General features: G+C 40.6%; 1 protein-coding gene across 7 annotated transcripts; it reads left to right on the plus strand.

The window, feature by feature from the left end:
- git2a (G protein-coupled receptor kinase interacting ArfGAP 2a) lies at positions 1-20609 on the plus strand. Of its 7 annotated transcripts, XM_080432591.1 has the most exons (21): positions 1-413; positions 3590-3723; positions 6384-6496; positions 6659-6764; positions 7425-7511; positions 7619-7749; positions 7869-7963; positions 8229-8274; positions 8793-8844; positions 8963-9035; positions 9422-9519; positions 9694-9805; positions 9892-10034; positions 10703-10852; positions 13232-13486; positions 14408-14497; positions 16780-16862; positions 16973-17164; positions 17429-17560; positions 18628-18691; positions 19156-20609. In XM_080432591.1, the coding sequence occupies exons 1-21, from the start codon at positions 359-361 to the stop codon at positions 19366-19368; spliced, it is 2424 nt and encodes an 807-aa protein (XP_080288717.1). In that variant the 5' UTR covers positions 1-358; the 3' UTR covers positions 19369-20609. The 7 variants fall into 7 exon arrangements, with proteins under 7 accessions (XP_080288717.1, XP_080288719.1, XP_080288718.1 ...); XM_080432593.1 differs by lacking the exon at positions 17429-17560; XM_080432592.1 differs by lacking the exon at positions 14408-14497.
- The last annotated feature ends 76 nt before the right edge of the window (positions 20610-20685 follow it).

The following is a 20685-nucleotide window of genomic DNA, read 5'->3' on the forward strand; positions in this document are numbered from 1 at the left end:
ACTGCTGCAGCCAGCAGCTATTGAAGTGAACACTCAACTACGGGAGAGAATGTCTGTACTGTAGTTAGCCTGTTGGTGCTACTTGTTTAGCCCGTTAATTTCCTTAACAAGCCTTTGTCTAATTAATATGTGTTAATAGGCGCCGGTAACACATTTGGACAATACTTGGGAGGAGCTGCTCGTTTGTTTTGATTCGAAACGGGTCAATTAGCTCTAGCTCTATAGCTAACGCGGAAGGAAGGAAGGAAGGGAGGAAGATAGCCCTGCAGCCAGAGAGAGCCATCAATGAATAGCTGAACATACGCTACAGCAATCCTCATTTCTGACCTTTTAATAGGCCCTTCCACCCAGGCTAAGGATGTCTACTAAACGCCTACGAAACAGCGAGGTTTGCGCTGATTGCAGTGTCCCGGGTAAGAGCTGTAACTCCATCCAGCCCTGCAGCTGTGTTTTCTGTGTAGCCTGACGTTACTGGGCGCTCCTCCTAGCTTGTAGCCACTGGTTGGTTAGTTAGCCAAGCAGTAAGGATTTTACTGTGTTTTTAAACTCTATGGCAGGGGTCTTCAACGTTGTTCAGGCCAAGGACCTCCTTTCTGAGAGAGACATGAAGCAGGAACCCCCTCTACATATTGTATAAAATTGTGTTGCAGAGTAAACTTTTTCTTTTTACTTGGTTTGCTCTTTCCCCCTCTACACCATACCTCTTTGCCAAAAATAGCCGAGGTGTTGTGAGCTTGTAGATCTGCTATTTTTGGCTAAAACTCCTCAGAAAAGGGATGCTAGGGTTCAAGTGGTTAATGTAAAAATAAAAAATGTAAATCCTATCACACAAAGATTTGGAAGCCCCCCTGTAGTAACTCTGAGGATCCCATAGGGGTCCCGGGCCCCCTGTTGAAGACCCTTACTCTATGCTTTTTAATAGTGGGTGTGTACGTCACCAAATTAAAACTTTACCGTTGGTTACATTTGTATACTCATAGTTACAAAAGGTTACATTAACATTGAGGAATGTACTGTGTATCAATAAAGCAGACGAGATACTGACTGACATGTCCATTTGATGTTGGGTCAGTACTGTTGTACAGCTGTTGTGCATGTTTGTTTTACTGTGTCACATTATGTGTTGACACATGTAGCCTCGTCCAAAAACTAAAGTACATTATCTTCGATGGCTAACGCATACTATAAATCAGTGAAGCTAACAAAGTTTCTGTGGACGGTAGATCAGAGCTAAAATGCTTGCAACTTGGCATAATTATGTACAATTTTATAAACCCAGTAGTTGTAACATTGGACCCTTTCCCCATACAAGACAGTAAGCTAGTAACCTATACAGACAGTAAAGTCGGGAGACATTCCCCAAACTTTCTGTTAAACGGTTTAACCTTCAAGGTACTTCATTTCCAACAGCTTTCACATACTGATGGAAGTCTAATGAGTGAATTCCTCGTTCGTTCATGTTTGATGTTCGTTTTAGTTGATAATGATCTTACTTTGGAGTTATAAAGCAAATAAGGCCTTGTACTGGACAGTCAATGTGATGTTTCATTTTGAAATAACAATTGATTAGCAGTTGTCCTTCCTAGTCAGAGTAGGAACTAGGAAGTCTCTACATGCAAGTGTAGAAGTAACTTTTTTGCTGGGGTAGCACATCCTCCATTGCTTGTCTGAACTAAGCCTATTTTTTCTAATAATACATTAAAAATGATATCATTGGGCGCTTTACTAAAGACATTTCTGGGAAAGCAAAGTGATTCATTGTTGTATTGTGTCAAAGACACTTTGCATAAAATCCTTTTTTATACAGGAATGACGTGATGTTTTTCTGTGCACAGGAAACAAAACAGGATGCTGAGTGAATTGACTGGATGCTATGAATGTAGCGGATTCATACTGTATGTGCCAGACCAGTGCTGTTTCCCACCAACTTAAAAATAAATAAAAAATCCCTGAGCAATTTAATTGTTAACTAATTACAAATGATGCGAGCTATGCTGAACAACACATTTCTTTTCTTGTCTTTAGATACAGAAATATTTTTTGTGAACGTAAGTAATCTAAGAGAGATGATTAGAGGCAAGGGAATTGCTGCTGGCAGCTACTGTCGTAACCCCTTTGTCTCTAATAATCTTGGCTCAAAAAGTCTGACGAATCTCCACACCAGCTGGCCTGGTCTGCCCTTCCATGCCTATTACCAGTTGTTGTTGTGTTCGAATATTTTTAGAGTTTTTGGATGTGGTATTAATTCAAGCAGCACTTGTTAAGGAAAGAGTTAAAGAGGCATGCGGTAAGCTTGTCAGCACTCAGTTCTCAGTGGAGTGGAAGGGGCAGACAGGACCCTCAGCACCAGGTGACCCAATCTAACCAGCAGCTGTTCCTCTTTCACCTCAGCTGTCATGTCACTATAGGAGGCATAACAAACCTCCCTGTCCCTCATCTGAGAAAGCCAGAACCGCAGACTATTTAGGGCTAATTTATGCTTTGGCGCACAGCGTTGCCACTTGTAGAAAATGACAGATTTTTCATTAAACATGACGCAACGCATCGTGAAAGAGGAAGCTGTTACTCTGCATTCATTATTCAGATTATTAGCGCCTTCAAAAAACCAAGAACCATAATACGGTTTGTCTGTACTTCCCCTTTGCACTCTACTTGAGTTCAACGCGAGCCAGAATCTACACAAGTGGGGTCAAGGAAAGGCTTAAAAGCCTGGGACTACACCTACTATTATGTCTACTATTACTACTACTTACAGTGTAGTTTAGGCTTGCTTCTTGGTCAAGCTTGTATCAGCTACAGTATATGTGCCCTCAGTGCTTCCTCTAGGCATATTGTGATAATAATAGCCTTAATATTGGTCTAGCCTGAATGTTGCAGTCAGCAGTGTCTGCGATTGAGGTTGTGTCCACTGTTCATGTTACATTAGCCTGTATACGGTTTGCTTTATCTGCAGTGATCTGAGCTGGCTAAGTCAGCTAGACCTAAGGCAGATAGATTCCAAGGGTATAATTGAAATTGCTATCCTCTGTATGTTAGTGAGGACAAATTGAATTGTTTTTAGCTGAGAAAATAAGTGAAATTTGTCTTCCAATGCCAACACCAGAGATTTAAATAATAGTTATGTGAACAGAGAGAAAAAACACAACTCACAACAAAGTCAGAAGCCAACTGATTTGTGGACCTGAAGTTTAAAGGGATACTTCACTTTAGGGCCGGGGACACATTTAAAAAAAATATTAAAAATAAATGAAAAAGGTTATGGAAAATTCATGGCCCCCTCACGCATTAGAGTGTCCTACTAATGTGTGAGGGGGCCATGAATTGTCAACAATTCGAGATTGCATTGAGAGCTGCAGTTCATCGTTCTAACGGACCCCGAGTAGCGGCGCTGTGTCAAAAGTGGGCGTGGATTTGTAGGCCTTCCGCTTCCGGTCGTGTGTGTCTATGGAGTTAATTCAAACAGAGGTGTTTTCATGTAGTGTGCTGTCTGCTTATTATCCACACTACATCAAACATCGACCATTGTCAATATTAACCAGTGTTGACGTGCAAATGCCTTTGGTGTGTTACCCTTTCTCCTCCTCCTCAGAACCTCGCTGGGCCTCAGTGAACAGGGGCGTGTTGATTTGTGACGAGTGCTGTAGTGTTCATCGGAGTCTGGGCAGACACAGCTCCCAAGTCCGACACCTGACACACACACCTTGGCCTCCCACGCAGCTACAAGTAAGAGCCCCATCATATTTTTTTTTTGGTGTGAGGGTTGTTTTGTGTACACATAGCAAATAAAAATACACATTTGTATAAAGTTATACTGTGTAACTTTTTTAATATCATCTTGCACTAGTAAACTCCTCAAAAAGAGTTCGAAAATTAACTTCGGTCGATTATTTCTCCCCTTCAATAATAGCAATTGGTATTGTATTATATATCGTTATCGTTTGATTAGTCACCTTTACAACGAGGTAAAGGTGGCACCTGAGCATGGATCCTGCAACTTTGACAGAGATCTGTCTGTGGTACCGTTGTGCAAATCTTACCTGTAAATCTCTGGCAGAAAAAAAAAGCCTATGGTTCCTCAGTGAAGCAAGGGTGAGGAACCGGTCTTCTTGGGGTGTTGTCTTCCTGGGACGGCCACGCGGTCTGTCTTTGACTTCACCGGTCTCACTGAACTTGGTCCTAAGTTTGGAAATGGTACCACGGCTGACACCATATAATGCTGCCACTCTGCGTAACGGAACACCAACTTCCACTTGCCCTATTGCAAAGGCCTCATCCTGAAGGGGCAAACGTGGCATCTTTCCATCGGGGCAGTGTTGCTGCTTGTGTTGCAGCTAACTGGCTTCTTCAGAAGAAGGCAGCCGAAACAAAGCGGGATTTTGGCATATGCTTTGGGGACGCTACCCATACTTAGCTGTGTTGCTCATTCCACGATTGCACGATCCTTATACAATATAGTTATAGAGTTATACCTCGTTGTAATTAGGTGACTAATCAACGATACCAATGCAATACCAATTTATATAATTGAAGGGGAGAAATAATCGACAGAAGTTAAGTTTCCAAACTTTTATTTTGAGTTTTATATGAACTAATAGTAACTAGTAGTATATTCCTATACTACTAGTAACTATTACTTAATATACTAGTATATTAAGTAATAGTAATGAATTAATAGTAACTTCTCTGCACACTATTTTTTTTTATTTTTTATTATTTCCGGAACATTTCCAGTGCCTACATCATTTTGGCGCGAGTGGCTGGGGCAGACACTTGCGCCAAATTGACGTAGGTAAAGGAAATGTACTGTAAATGTATTTGATTCTGTATTGTAACGTTGATAAACATTAATATATTCCCGGGCGCTAGGACACTGCAGCATACATTTTTGAGCAGTACTTCCGTATAGACAAACGCTGTAATGACTACAGAGCTACAAGAGGTGTCGTCAAAAAACTACTAAAACAAGAAAAGTATGCTTCTCTGAGTGCCAGGTGACCGGTCCGGCAGGCCGGGTCACCTACCCAGGGCCCGCAAATTTTGGAAGCAAATCGTAGTTGACTGATCCATCTTGATCACATGAGTCCAGAGAGAATGTATACCGATTTGCGTGAGTGTTGGACAAAATTTGTAGGAGTAGCAGCAAAAAGTAGGTTTAGAAGAAAACGCATAATGGTGAAAAATTAGTCGGGCACAAATGGCCGTGGCTTATATGGGGAGTTTAATTAAAACTGTGTTTACTGTGTAGCTACTGTCTGTCTTATCGAGTAGAACCGATTCTGGGAAGCCCAGATTTTGAGATTGGATTGTTGTCCTTGCGCATCATTATGTATAGCTTAGTCATCAGTGTTTCAGTTGTATGGTGTGAATTCTACCTGGCCCTTCACTCAGTGGTACACTGGCTCCCCCCACTGCTGGTTTTGTACATCTTTTTCAATAACACTGACTCTTCTAATGTCTATCGATGTACAAAATGTATTTATTTATTTATTAGTCACAAAATTGCAAGTCTGCATTGTTATATACTAGACAGGCACCGGCCTTCTCAGGAGTATCTGTTGTACCCGTCTGTACCGTGTCCCTTTTATGCCCTTATACAGAGTTCTGTGTCAGGCATGCCCAAATATGGAGTCCAGGCCAGTCTATGATGTCAGTAATATATCTATTGATGACATCAGGGTACTCCATATATTGGGATTTGTGGTATATTTTGGAGATCCACTGATCCGACGACTTCTCACTGTGCGCATCACTCCTGCGGGTCCTCTGTGGTTCGCGCACAGAGTTTGAAGTCGGTCGGGCCTATATAGGCATGCATATATATATATGGGCATAGCAGTCGGATCAGAGGTTCTGGACAAACAGATCTCCATATATGGGTGTATCGGTCGGATCGGTGTCTCTGGACAAGCGACTATCCGACCGACTCGAGGCCAGGCACGGCACTCCCCCGGGTCGTTTGAAGTCGGTCGGTCGAACGGTTCTCGAGATAGGTGTACAGCCCCACGGACAGAGATTTCTCACATCATAATAATAATAATAATAATAATACATTTTATTTGTAACACACTTTATATTTGAACCAAATCTCAAAGTGCTACATATTAAAGCAAAAACAATAATAATAATAAAACGGTGAAATGAATAAAATTCAGATCAAAGGTCAGCTATACACAGTTAAGAAAAAAACATGCATGGTATCACTGAGTCCATCTAGGCAAATGCCTTGTCAAAAGCAAGGTTTTTAATCCCCTTTTAAGAGCGTGGTGCTCTCAGATGGTCAGGGAGGGCACATGTATTGTAGGATTATTGTCCTTCACAGCCAATTGGCTGTCTAAATCAAATGCGACACATATTAATTGTTTCATCACTCCTATTTAAATCAGATGGTGCAAACGTTATACAGCAATGGTGCAAATTCAATATGGGAGCACTCTCTTTTGGACCCTTCATCTGTGATGAGTGGAAAGCGAAAGGCCAATCCTCAGGACAAAGTGCAGTGAGTCATAATTGTTTGAAAACAATCATGTATCCCATAGATCGTCATGTTGAATTGTTGAACAGAAACTCGTTGTTGAACATTAAATGTCAATGTGCCTCTGGCTAATGGCTCACTTCCTGCTCTTTCTGTTTCTTCTTCTGTTTCATGTTGCCTCAAAAGTCCAAACAAAACAGAATTTATAAAGGCCAAATATCAAATGTTAGCATTTGTCCATCGCATGCCATGCAGAGAGGAGGACAGCTGCACAGCCAAGGATTTAAGCAAGGTGAGGAGAAAAGGCTGCTTTCTAAATCATTATTTAAGTCCAGGGGTCCTTGAGCAGGTTCCAGGGGGTCCCCAGCAAATGTAGTTAATGTAGTGACAAAAATCAGTTTAACCACTTAAACCCTATATACAGCACTATTTGAAAATAGCCGAACTACATGCTCTCTCAATTTGGTGCATTGTGAGCTTGTAGAGCTGCTATTTTCTAGACATCTTGAAAGAATTTGGAATATTTTTCAAACATAACATTTTTAACTACAGAAATCTTGTATAGGGGTCCCTGGCACAAAATATTTTCAGAAGCGGGGTCCGCAGCCAAATACATATTAATGTGGGGGTCCTTGACATGAAAACGTTTGAGAACCACTGCTCTAAAGGTCATTTACACACCGGGAGGGCGTGAGGAATAAACAATGCGAAAAGTTGTTAGCTAATATTTCGCATGATGAAACCATTCATATAGGTGATGCCTCATTCAAACAGGTTGTTGCTGTTATTCATGGTGAAAAATCTACTTCGTTCAGAAAATTTACACAACATTTTGAAAACAAATGTTTTCAAATTAATCGAAAAAAAATCCTCCCGGTGTGTAAGTGAACAGCTTTGCTTCAAACATGCAAATAGTCAGAGGTTAATTTTGTTATTGTTTTTTCTCTCCAAGCAACTACACTCAAGTGTACGGACTGGGAATCTGGAGACATGCTTGAGGCTGCTATCACTGGGAGCCCAAGCTAATTTTTTCCACCCAGTAAGGCTCACTCACTACTTAACCTTTTTTGTGTTAGGCATGTACACAATGTACATTTTCCTATTTTAAATGGCCCCTCTGAAGATGTCTTCTTTTTCTTCCTCAAGGAAAAAGGGAACACGCCCCTGCATGTGGCTGCAAAGGCAGGTCAGGTATCTCAAGCTGAGCTACTGACAGTTTATGGTGCAGACCCAGGAGCCCCAGACACCAACGGCAAAACTCCTATTGACTATGCAAGGTTAATGGGAGACCTTTCCACCCCCAAATAAATCTTACATCGTTAAAACATGAGTTTTTACATGCCTGTAAATTACACCTTGGAAGTAATAACTTATTGATATTGTGTGTTCTTTTTAGGCAAGCTGGACACCATGACCTGGCAGATAGGCTGGTTGAGGTCCAGTATGAGCTCACTGACCGACTGGCATTCTATCTCTGTGGAAGAAAGCCAGGTAAGCAGACAGATATAGCAAATAATTATTTTCCTTGTATACTTTCTCGTGACTGGCAACTTACCCTGTCATTTCAAGATAAAGCCCACACGTGTGGCTCCCTGCAGGTTAAAGAAAAAAACTAATCTTTGCATCTGCACAAAAGCTTTACAGACAATTGGTTCATGCTACTTAGACATGATTATGACAAGTAATCAACTGTTGTTAAATAAACGATCAGCATAGTTTGATTGTAGTCATCCATTGCATCATTTTTTCGTTTCAGATCATAAAACTGGCCAGCACTTCATTGTTCCACAAATGGCTGACAGGTAAGAATATGAGTAGTCAAGTGATCACCTTTTTAAAGTTGAGGACTTAGGTGGATGATTTTAACTTGAATCAACCCTTCAAAACTGTGGAGTGGCTTTGTTGCAGTTGTTTATGGTTGTACTCTTGCCTCTGGGACCTGTTCTGACATGCTTGTGGTCTTGGCGTAGCATCCATTATCTAGTTGTGAGGAAAGAGACTAAAGTAGCTCATATACACCGCACAACTGTTCTGTAATTGTTGTAAATGATTGAACTATAATGTCAGTCCACTCTCATTTAATTATTGTACAGTCACAGCATTGTACTGCAGTACATTATACAGTAGCATTGTTCTTTTAGAATAAAATTAGATTTCTTCTTCTTTATTGCTCTCTAAATGGATAAGGAATATGTAAGTATTATGGAGCAAATAGTGATTGTTTTTCAGTGTTTTCTCTTTTCTTTTTGTCTTTTGTTAGCAGAAGCATATACGTTTTTATGGTATTATCTTTCTATTTTCTTATTTCCACCATTTTTAGCAGTTTGGATTTATCAGAACTGGCAAAGGCTGCGAAGAAAAAACTGCAGTCTGTAAGTGTTGCAGTATTTAAACTAATCATCAATTATACACACATTTCATGACTGGCTCCTCTAAATGAGACTGACCCACTCCTGACTGTCTGTCTGTTCTTCTTTATTTGTTACGTAGCTCAGTAATCATTTATTTGAGGAGTTGGCCATGGATGTGTATGACGAGGTGGACAGAAGGGAGACTGATGCAGGTAAGACACTTGCCCACCCATTGAAATCAGATTGGTAGTGTCATCTTCACTTCACATTGGTATTTAGCCACCTGAACCCTAGTATCCCTATTCTGGGCATGTCATTATAGGTGAACATTTGGCCAAAATAGGTGAACAGTCACAGAAAATAGCAGATATACGAGGTCACAATGCACCGTATTGCGACACGTTGTGAGCTTTAAGATGGGCTGTTTTTGGTGAAGAGATTTAGTGTTGAGGGGAAAAAGGTCGGGACCAAGTATAGACCCATGGTGGACACTGATCAACAAAGTATATACTGTACATAGGGCTTAAGTGGTTAAAAGCTACCAAAATAGATTGCATATTGCAGATATGACCTCTGAATGCTCCCCTGTTGTGTGTAGTATGGTTAGCTACGCAGAACCACAGCACCCTAGTGACAGAGACGACTGTGGTCCCGTTCCTTCCTGTGAACCCAGAATATTCATCAACACGAAACCAAGTAAGTTGACCTCGCACAACCTTAACTTACTGTATCTCCACTGTAAAACCATTAATTGTGCTCTGTGTTGAGAAAATACAGTCCTCTTATGTTGTGTCTCATTTATCACAGGTTTACACATTCACCTTGAAGTTTGCTGTATGATGTGAAGTAACTTCTTTTCCTTTAATTTAGGGACGGCAAAAACTCGCAAGATTCAATGCACATGAATTTGCAACTCTTGTTATTGACATTTTAAGTGACGCTAAACGGAGACAGCAAGGGAATTCAGTCACTAGCCCCAAAGGTCAGTGTCATATTGATATTTCGATCAAAGTATGACTTGACTGGTATAATGATATAACTCTTCTTTTTCCTTTTCCGTGATTCCAGACAATGTTGATCTTATCCTGAGGAATGTGGGTATGAGACATGGAAGCGAAGGCCAGGACAACGACCAGCCTGATTATGATAGTGTGGCCTCTGATGAGGATACAGATCAAGAACAACCTTCAAGCAAAGGAGATAGGACCAAGGTAGTTGACAAAATCCAACAAAACAAGACAAAAGCTACTCGTTTCAAAAGGACGCACAAAACAGTTATTGTCTCCGCCAGGCCGAAGGCGTGGCCGAGACTGTTTTACAAATGTTTTGATATTACTCCTACAGATTTTGTCCAAACATCACACAAATAGGTAAACATTATCTCTATAGTCATGTGATCAAGACGGATCTGTCTGATTTTTCATATTCCATCCTGATTGGCTAAGATTGGCATCTATAGTCATGTGATCAAGACGGATCTGTCAGATTTTTCATATTCCATCCTGATTGGCTAAGATTGGCATCTAAAGATTGCAGGAGTGGTTTGCTTTGAACAAAATGCCTCAAATCATTAACACAGCGTCCGATTGCCGTGAAAGGACGAGGAAGAAATGCAACCCTTTTCATATTTGCCTACAATAGCGCCATCAGAAGGCAGATTTTTGAAAACATTAAAAAAAATATTACTCCTACACATTTTGTCCAAGTATCACGCAAATCGGTACACATTAGGGCTAGTCATGACTGAATTACGAACATTGCTGGCCCACTAATAACCTACCGGAGACCTGTGCTCCGAGGAACACCTTTTCTAGTTGCCAATGTCGCTCCTATCTCATGTCGGATGTCTCTACTGTTTCCCACACATCCTTCCCAACAGAGCCTCGACTCGGACTTATCAGACGGACCTGTCACCGTGCAGGACTTCATGGATGTGAAAAATGCACTTACGGCCTCAGAAGTCAAGATCCAGCAGCTTATGAAAGTCAACAGCAACCTGAGCGATGAGTTGAGGCTGATGCAGAAAAAGGTATCCACAGAACCGCACCAATAAGATAACTAACACCAATGGCCGGACTGAGGGAGGGACACAGCGGTCAGCAGAGCTCTTCTCCTGTCCAATGTGATCTCCCTCTGGCGGGGAAAGCACAGCCTGTGTGGGTTGTAATGAGGCCTGGCCACCTGACTGGGAATGCTCTGCTCCAGGGCCAGGCTGCTGTCACCCCCTGTTGGTCCACCTTCTGTTTCGGCCAGCATGTTACATCTCAAAGTTTGAATGGTGGCTGGAACATTCTGTTTTGTTTTTGTTTTGTTTTTTAATTTGTGAAGAAGAAATGCATTCTTACTACAATTCTGATTGGGGAAACATTTTAATACCCTGTTCTATACAGGAAATGTATTACAGTAAAAGCTGTGCTATCTCATGGTACTAACAAGCATGTTTGAATAATAAGCATGAAATAACGTAGTGTGTATATTAACTAACACAACTCGTATGAGTAACCATTGCAGTATCAATTATAGTTCAGCGTGTCTAAGGAGAGTGTCAGAGTGTCTTTCTGCACATGGTTGTGTTTGGGTAAATCTTTGAGGTGCTTTCATTTTAAGAGGTCATGTTGCTCTACTGTGCTTGAAAACATAGCCTTCACAGCTGAGTATACATTTTGTCATTTAATTAATTTCTTTTTTTAATATTCTTTTGGAATGGATTAATTATGAGAATCTAGTATTCTATAGCTTGCTTAACTCTAAAGACCTCAAAAGACAATTTCTTCTGATATAGATGTTGTCATTTGCTCATGTGATAAGCACCTTAAAGTTAAATTATTTGGTAATGTGTTCCAATCAGTGATGTGAGATTTGTCATTTCATTTTATGTTACATTTTTTGGTCAGAAAATTACTTAAATTTAGGCTGGTAATAAGATGAAATATGGTCTCTAATACTCAAGTGGTTGAATATGAAAAGTCTTGCCAGCACTCTCTTGTAGACATCCAGTATGTGATTTAGCTGTGTGGTTTGGCATTGTCTCATAGACCTCACCAAGCTCTCAAAAACAATGGTGGGTTGGAACAAATTAAGTACTCCAAACACCACTGACTGACTATTGTTATGACAATCAGAGAGTGTTTCAAAAGTCAATCAATTCAAATTACGCCTGTATTTATTTAGATTTTTACTTAAACAGGACTCTTTTGCACGATTGGCCCTCAGGGACAGTCATGCGATGTGTCACTAGACCAAAATGACATATTTTCAACTGAAAAAAGTTTTCCCTTGAAAATATGTAATTTTTGTTGAGCGTTATTGTTGCACAGCATCTCTTTTTTGCTAAATCATGAATTAGCATAGGTTTAATTTACAATTTACGCATTTCTCTCCAATTTATGTCAGTCAATCATGGCATAGGTTTGTGGCTAAAGCATATTGGTAGTTTGAGTATTTTACCTGCCCGACTGTGGCAAATTAGGCCACTTTTCTTCATCTGTGCTATTGTATGGCTATCAAAAATATGATCAAATTTCATATCATCTTCCTGACTTCTTGAATGCCTCTAATCTAATGTACTCATCTTTCATGCACATCTTTGGTAGATAGATTGCAGCTCTTTTGCCTGCCTGTGCCACAACCTTTTGCTTGCTTACCCCTTGCTTCACATCTTAGAAGAGCAAATCTAAATCTAAATTGTATTCACCTGTTATTATTATTATGATTGTTTTGAACAGTAGATATTTGTGAACATGAACATCTGAAAGTTCTTTGATAGTTTCATCAAGAATCTTTATGGAGGTGAAAACAACTTTGACACAGTGACAGTATGGGTGCATTTATGTTAATAGCTAACATTTTCATGTGGTGAAATTTAGATAGCTTTATTAAGATAGGGCATTGATTGAAGTTTGACAGCCAAGTCAGGGAAATCATGCAACATAGGTCCTAAGCCGAGGATCAAATCTAGGAAAGTGCAAATTATGGTCAATATTAACCATTGTTAATATTTCAGCATGCTAACATTCCAGGAAGAGAATGAATGCAGTTCCCATTATCATGTTAAATGTTAATTTGAAGAGAGAATCTACCTAGGGGCAGAATTCATGTTATTCCTATGATTTACGGTAGTCATTTAGCTATCCACAGTCGACCTCTGAGACACAGAGTGTGTACACAGAAATGTTACCACCTTATAATGAACATTAGTGTGGACCGATATAGGGAGAAAAGGTTGAAAAAAGATTTTGCAGCTTTCCATGATTTTTGTTGTGTGCTGACAGTTCAAGACTGTCAGATGTTAATGTGACTATATAGAGAAACTTTGGGCAAATGCTATTAAGATAGAATGACCAGTGTAGGAAAAACGCTTGCTTTGCTGACAGCACCTCTTAGTGTATTGCTGACCCCTCTCTTCCAGCTGCAATCTCTGCAAAGCGAGAACACCTCTCTCAGGCGGCAGGTCACACCCAATATCTATCAGGTCCCCAGCGGTTCAGACTACCCTGATCCCTCCAGCCCCTCAGCCCTGAAACGCCGGCAGTCTGCACGGTCCAGCGGCAGCCGGACCATGTCTATGTATGAGACTGGCTCAGGTCTGAAGGCCTATCTCCCCAAGGGGGAAACTCCCTACGCAGAGGAGGGTATCCCCGCCCTACAACCTTTCCCACCTCATGTAAGTAAGACCTGCACCCTGCCTTTCTTTGCTATTTCCTCTCCATTTCCAAGCTTTTCCTCACATCTATCCAATCTGTCTGCAAACGTCCCCCCCGTCCCCCCCAATTCCTTTACCTTCATAGTAATTTGCCATCGGGTATTTGTCTTCTCAGTAATAAGCCACAGTGATCAGAAAGCGCAATGCGATGAGCAAACACACAGCTAGTCTCATTCCATGATGTCCACTGCTTGGACTCTCATGGGACCAATTCTCTGTAAATCTGGTGTTAAATGGGGTACTGTTTGTTTATGAGAATAAACAGGGTTAGCTTAGAAAGAGCTGTCATGCTGAGCTTGAATTAATTATATACTTTGATTTGTACTGTGTATCATGTCATTCAGCATTAAACATACCATACAAATGTGCTGTGTTTTTGTACTAAACTACAAACTAACAAGGTCGGTCATTCTCTCACCTCTATACATTACATTAGAAACAAAGGTACGTATGCGTGGGCACTACTGGAGTACTTTTAGCTTGCGCTACATTTGGGTCTTTGAAACAAACTTGTGTGGAATTGAACAACGGATGATGTCTGTTCTAACATTTTACCAATGAGCATAAAATATATGCTTGTAGTGAAACATTATTGTAAACCATTTCCCTGCTTTCAATATCATATACATGTGCTGTTTTGTCAATGTTTGAGCTAGCATGAGTAGCACTATAGAACCCTGGATTTTATTTGTTTATTGTGAAAATAGATCTTCTATTATTTCTGTTTACAGTGTGCCCAGTACAGGCATGGCTAAGGTGTAATCTACCCAAGGCTACTTGTGTCACACACTGTTGTGTCACAATGTTTCTTGGGAGCACTACATAAGTTTGTCCTCATTTTTACTTTGTCTCCTTAAAATGTGATTTGAACCCTGTCTTTAGACGGAAAGGGGCGCTTTTGTGACCACCTCTTCATCCCTCCCCTCATTTCCATCCACCCTGTCTTGGTCGAAGGACGAAAGTGCTCAAAAGGTTAAGTACCTATTCACTTGGTCCCAGCCTGGTGGGATGCAGCGAATCCACTGAGAGACCCTTGTCATTTGTTCCATTTCCACTCCCTTCCATGCTACTCCTTACTTGCATGAACCAAACCCTCTCCTCCATGGGCTGCATTCACCCCCTGATGCATACTTCCATCATCAACATTGTGACTGCTACAGAAAGAGAATTGTGTGTTATTTGCAAATGCAACAGCTCTGCCCAAGCACTGACATCTGGGTAGACGAGTGCACTTGTGATGTGGCACAATGATGTTAATTCTTATTTTTTTATCCATAAGAATCCTGTGTAATGGCTGAGGTTTACATCATTACATACTGCTGCCGACACTATGTCAAACCCCTGCCACTGAAAAAGAAAGACGACCAAATTTGTATTTTAAAATCATTTGAATTAAATGTCTGTAAGTAGTGTCTGTCAATAAAAAACTCTTGAGCCCACATCACTAGCACTCCAACACTAAGATAAGTCCTTTTCCCCATCTCTAACCAGAACATGGCCATCTTGCACAGCAAGCTTCAACCAGCATGCTCTCACCTCCTCTAGTAACACTCAGTCCATGTGTTCATCTAGGGTGATCCCTGTCCAAAGAGATTGGTTATTGGATATATAGATGTATTAGATACAGAGGAAAGACATGTCAGAATGTGTACATGTCAATTACATCGTCACAATCGTTTGTTGTCCGAAGCAAGGGTGCGCATGCAGCCTTGAAAACCTTACTACATACAGGAGGACGATTGTTTTTGAGCGCTTTAGGACTTGTATTGAAAGGGTATGTATATATGTGGTTTAAGTTAATTTCTTGTTTGTCTCGGCTTCCTCTTTGGATATGCAATCCTGAGTCTACAGTATGTGTATCTGCTCAGAACTCTCAAATCACTGTGTAATCTAACGTCACAGTGAGCGCCATCCCACTTGAGGATGAATGGCTGCTATTTTGTGCAGTACATGCAAATATGTGTTGATTTGTTGTTCTGTTTGTCTCTCTGAGTAATTAGTCCTGAATTTATCTGAGTCGTGACTTGCACCTCAATTTATGACTACTACAACTCTTTTACTTTTATCTACCTTGGATTACAGTAGGGGGAAAGTGACGTGTGTCATGATTCTGATAAAAGTTAGACTAGTGTTTGTAGATGTCTAACCAAATATTCCTGGCTTTATTAATCCTGACATAAGGTCCATAGATCCTATATTAAAATTGGTGTATGGGAGGGGGGCCACGTCCACGTCACTCTGACATAACCATAAACAAACCCGATACGCCCATATATAGGCAGGACAACAGCCACGTCACTCTGACTCAGACATAACCATAGAAAACCCGATACGCCCATATATAGGCAGGACCATGGCCACGTCGCTATGACTCAGACATAACCACAAACAAACCTGATACGCCCATAAGGCATGTTGGTATGACTCAGACATAACCATAAACAAACCCGATACGCCCATATATAGGCAAGTCAAGACTCACTATGACTCAGACATAACCATTAACAAACCCATACATAGGCATATGGGAGATCCGGTTGTCCGGAGCCACAGATCCGATCGCTATGCCCATTTTAGGGTCATGTGTATGTATGGGACTGACCGACTTCAAACTCGTTGCGCTCATTCGCAATAACTCAAGGGAGTGCGGTGCCCACCGCTGAGTTCTTTGGATAAGCGTTTGTCCAGAGCCGCCGATCTGATCTGACCAATATGCCCATAGATGGCTATGCTAATATACAGGTTATGGGGATATACTAATGACATCGGGGATCTCCATATATGGGCATAAAAGGGACAAGGACTGTCAGTCATAATATCAGTACCAGCCATTCCCCTGATCTGATTATGATTTCAAGCAATTCAGACTTATTTCAAACAAGACATTGCCAGTGAGGGGTGTGAATTGTGAAAACTATTGAACCCTGGATATTGTCTTCACTAACACTGATGATTACATTTTATAAGCTGCTTGCAGATTCTTTATTCTTGCTTCATTGCTTTATTGCTTGTTTCATGCAAAGTTGTTGAATGGCAAATTTGTCATTGTCATATACTCTTTATTGTCCGCGATGCCATAAACAAACACAAGGTGTAATATGTCACACTGAAAGTCTGCATTTCTTCTCTGAAGTTAACACTTTGCATTGAAATTATGATTCCAGCAACGCTGCTTTCTTCTAAACATCGTCAATGGCACTGGACATTTGCAACAGGCACATTTTATCATTCTTTCTCTCCTCTGTTGGTTCTAGGCTTCAAAGTTTGAGAAGCAGGGCAGTATGCCAGACAGCGATTATGACAATGCATTCAATGATTCTGAGATGGATGAGTCGGGGTAAGATTCTTCATTTGAAAAAACTTAATATAAAGTTATTGGTTTGTTTTCGTTTTTTCTTTAGACTGAGATTGGTAGAGAGTACAAATCTTTTCTATTTCTATGGGCAGTTTATCTAGGAGAGGGAGGCTAAGAAGCTGTGGCTGGCTAGGAGAGGGCAGCTCTATCCCTGAGCTGGATGATCTGGAGCAAGAGCCTGACCCCACACTTCCCAGCACAGAGGATGTCATCCGCAAGACAGAGCAAATCACCAAGAACATTCAAGAGCTTCTGCGTGCCGCTCAGGAGAACAAGCATGACAGGTCAGAATCCGGAAATAATGTTCCGCCTTTCAACTCACTCAAGATATTTGTACTTTCACTTTCTTGCTTCTCATTTAGTCCCATACTTACTTCCCCATTGGCATTTTTTTCATTGTTCTGTTGAGTAGTTTCATTTCCTACCATTTCCCCTTTTTCCTGTTCTCTTTTTATGTTACTCTTCTCCCTCATTCCACTTCCACTCCTCTGCTTCTGGTTTTCTATTACTTTGCTGTGGTGGCCCCTGTCCCTCACCCTGGCGAGCAGAAGATGCGAGCGCGAGGGTGTGCGTCGGCTCAGGCACAGTCTGGGATGTTTCAGCACCCTGGTGCCTTGGGCTGAGAAGGCCCCCGCTCCCTTCCAGCCTCTCAGCCTCCGGCCCCCTGACCCTGCCTCCTGGTACTCTGGCCTCTGTCCCTGCCTCCCAGGCACAGTTTTGTTTTCTCTCACCTATTGGTTTTCTGTCCTGCCTGTCTATTGTTCTACCTCACCTACTGACTGACTGCCTCTTCTTCTGTATTGCACAGCCAAATGCTTACCCGGAGAATATTGTGAAGATACAAAAGTACCTAAAAGCATTCCGTTTCATGCTTACTTTCCATCATTATTATTATTATCATCAGACATGTATGAAACGCCAACTTGGGATGTGTTTCAACCAATCGGTGAAACCGAATGAAAGACAAATACACAGAGATTACTGGAATTATTAGATCATTATCTCCTCTAGTCCGAGAGCAAGGGGTGAGATTTTGGTTGTTTGTCTATCCGGGCTATGCTCACAAACCGCTTGACTGATCAGCCCCACATTTCTTGTGCATGCCGCCAGTAGGCCAAGGAAGTACCTCCAAGCATTTTCCCACATTTTCAATATGTTTTGAAATATTTTACTAACTATTTTATAATGCAAGTTGAAGGTGATCTGATCGGGCTGAAACCCTGCCCAATTATGGAGTCATAGGTACATCATAGATGACAGCCTGGCAGAGATACAGTATGCTTTCCACTGAGTGCATGAACCTCTCTAGTTATTGTCCTTGCTATTTCGACTATTGTTAGTGTAGATGAATTGTAGAGCTTTATGTACAGTGAAGCCAGGTACATGTAAATCCATGTGGCTTTTATTTAGTAGGTTTTGCCTTTCTTTGCATAGCCTACACAAAGTTAATGTCATATAGTGCGCTGCACTTTTGAATACTCTACCCCTGTTAAATTGATGTTCGCTAACATTAGACTGTTGATTTATTATTACCATGACATAGCCCCTCACTGGTAATCTGGAACTCCTATTGCATGGATTGCTGTGAGCTGTAATTAGTGCTGCATTTTGTGATTGATGACATTCAATATTCTTGGCTTGTTTAAAACGACTCATCACACAGTGTGAACATACATTTTCTGTTTTATCTCTTACGTTCATGTCTGTGATCTATGTCAATTTCATGGGCAATTTTCTTTTCCCACAGCTTTATACCATGCTCAGAAAGAATATATGTTGCTGTAACAGAAATGGCTGCCCTCTTTCCCAAGGTAAAAACAAAAAGGAAATAAAAGCAGGTTGCTGTTTTATTAATTTAAGTGTAGGTTGCTATTATATTGCTTAAAAGTAATGGATCAATCAAAAAACTGTTTTTCAATTTGGCCTTTTTCACGGATGTTAATTAGGATAAAATTCTGTATTGATTGTTCACACCCCCATATGAATTCATTTATGTAATGTATTTCAGACAGTATATTTGTTAGACATTTGAGAAGGAATCACAGGAGGCTTGATTATTTCAGCTTTAGGTCCACAGAAGTTGTTTCAGAGGCTTCAACACTTTTAGTTAACCAATTTATTTAACCACTTGAGCCCTATTTCTATACTTTGTCGTAGAATGTTGTCACGCAGCTATTTATATATTTGTTTAATGGCATTTCTGGTTTAAGTGGTAGAAAGGTGTGACACAGGTCATGAACTGGATTCAAATGTTTGACTTTGACTTTGTGATTAGAAGCCCCGCTCGGAGACGGTGAGGGGGTCCCTGCGCCTGTTGACCTCCAGTGCCTACCGCCTTCAGAATGAATGCAGGAAGGCAGTGCCCTCAGAGGGAAGCCCAGCGCCGGACATGCAGCTCGTCACTCAGCAGGTCATCCAGTGTGCTTATGACATCGCAAAGGCAGCCAAGCAGCTTGTGACCATTACCACAAGAGAGAACAACTGTTAATAGTTATTAGTGAATAGCACTTAAATGGTTTCAGGCCAATAACATCTCAGTTTTGTTCTTTTATTTTTTTATCAGTATTTGTGGTATATGCATGCGTTTTTTTAAAGATGTTGCACACTACACATGATTTGTATGTTTTACCAACATTTAAAGCCAACAATGGACAAACAATGTAATGTAGTCTTTGGGGAAAAAGTCAACACATTAACAATGCTACAGGTTTGAAGTACGGTTTGAGCACAATTCATCTTGAGCTTGAGTATCACGTTTACAGCGGTTTTCTTATAATTGTTGAGGAATCATGTATCTAATTTGCAGTGACTGGTTTACCTGGGAAATAGAATGGGCTTCTGCTTACTCGTCTGCTTACCAGTCATGCTCAATCAGTCCATTATGTAAATACTGCATCTTTAATAAGTAAATACTAAAGTTACTAAACCTTAATGCTTTGTGACAAAAGCCTTATTTATACTTTGTTGCAAAACTGAGTATAAATTAGGCTTCAGTGTACAGTATTCAATGTTCTTTGTTAACAAGTCCAGAGTCCAAAGCTAGACATGGAAGCTAGCAAAAGCCATAAGCAATCCATGAATCCATTGTCATGAATTGCTAGTGCTTAAATTATTTGACCTTTAAATATACTTCCATTAAATATTGGAAATTCATTTATGTACATTCTCATCCTACAATGCCGATGTAAGTTGCATATCAAAAATTTACACGTATATGGTTTGCCCCTGTCCAAATTACCCTCTATAATTCACTTATTGCGGCCATTTTACTATGCCTATTTGTCAAGTCAGTGAATGCAAGTAACATTGTCAGGGCCCAAATTATATTTTTCACCAGCAACATGTTCTTGTATTAAGTTATGATTATTTGTTTTTCAAAGGATATGCACTGCAATGTATTATCCAGTCTTGTGTGCTATAGCAGTGTTGGTGGTGTCGCAAGATATTCAGAGCTAATCATTTGTCCTGTGTGTTTTGTGCTCTGTTCTGTTGCTGCTAGATTTGTATTTATGTGCAACTAATGGGATAGAACTATATTTATCTCTTATATAATTGTGCAACCCAAGGTCCATCATCGCCATATTGTATCAGAGTTCATTGTAAAACTTGAAATCTGATCAAGGAAATGTCCCTCTCTGTACTTGAATGGAGTCCAGAGATGTATGTCTTGCAGCTGTTACAGCTGCACTTGGGAAAGATAATTTTTATTTTCTAAATAAACTTAATTTATAGATATGTTGTAATTTTGTCATTTACTGTAAAACAAAAAGACTAAAGGTCATTACACACCGGCGATTATGCGAAT

This window comes from Gymnoscopelus braueri, assembly GCF_963280865.1.
Source record: "Gymnoscopelus braueri genome assembly, chromosome: 7".
Lineage (NCBI taxonomy): Eukaryota > Metazoa > Chordata > Actinopteri > Myctophiformes > Myctophidae > Gymnoscopelus > Gymnoscopelus braueri.

Bases quoted from the DNA above. Each gene is read 5' to 3' on its own strand.
- git2a (XM_080432591.1), top strand. From the start codon at position 359: ATGTCTACTAAACGCCTACGAAACAGCGAGGTTTGCGCTGATTGCAGT. The intron at 6,497-6,658 runs GTGAGTCATAAT...TTGCCTCAAAAG, and splicing joins AATCCTCAGGACAAAGTGCA to TCCAAACAAAACAGAATTTA. The intron at 7,512-7,618 runs GTAAGGCTCACT...TTCTTCCTCAAG, and splicing joins AAGCTAATTTTTTCCACCCA to GAAAAAGGGAACACGCCCCT.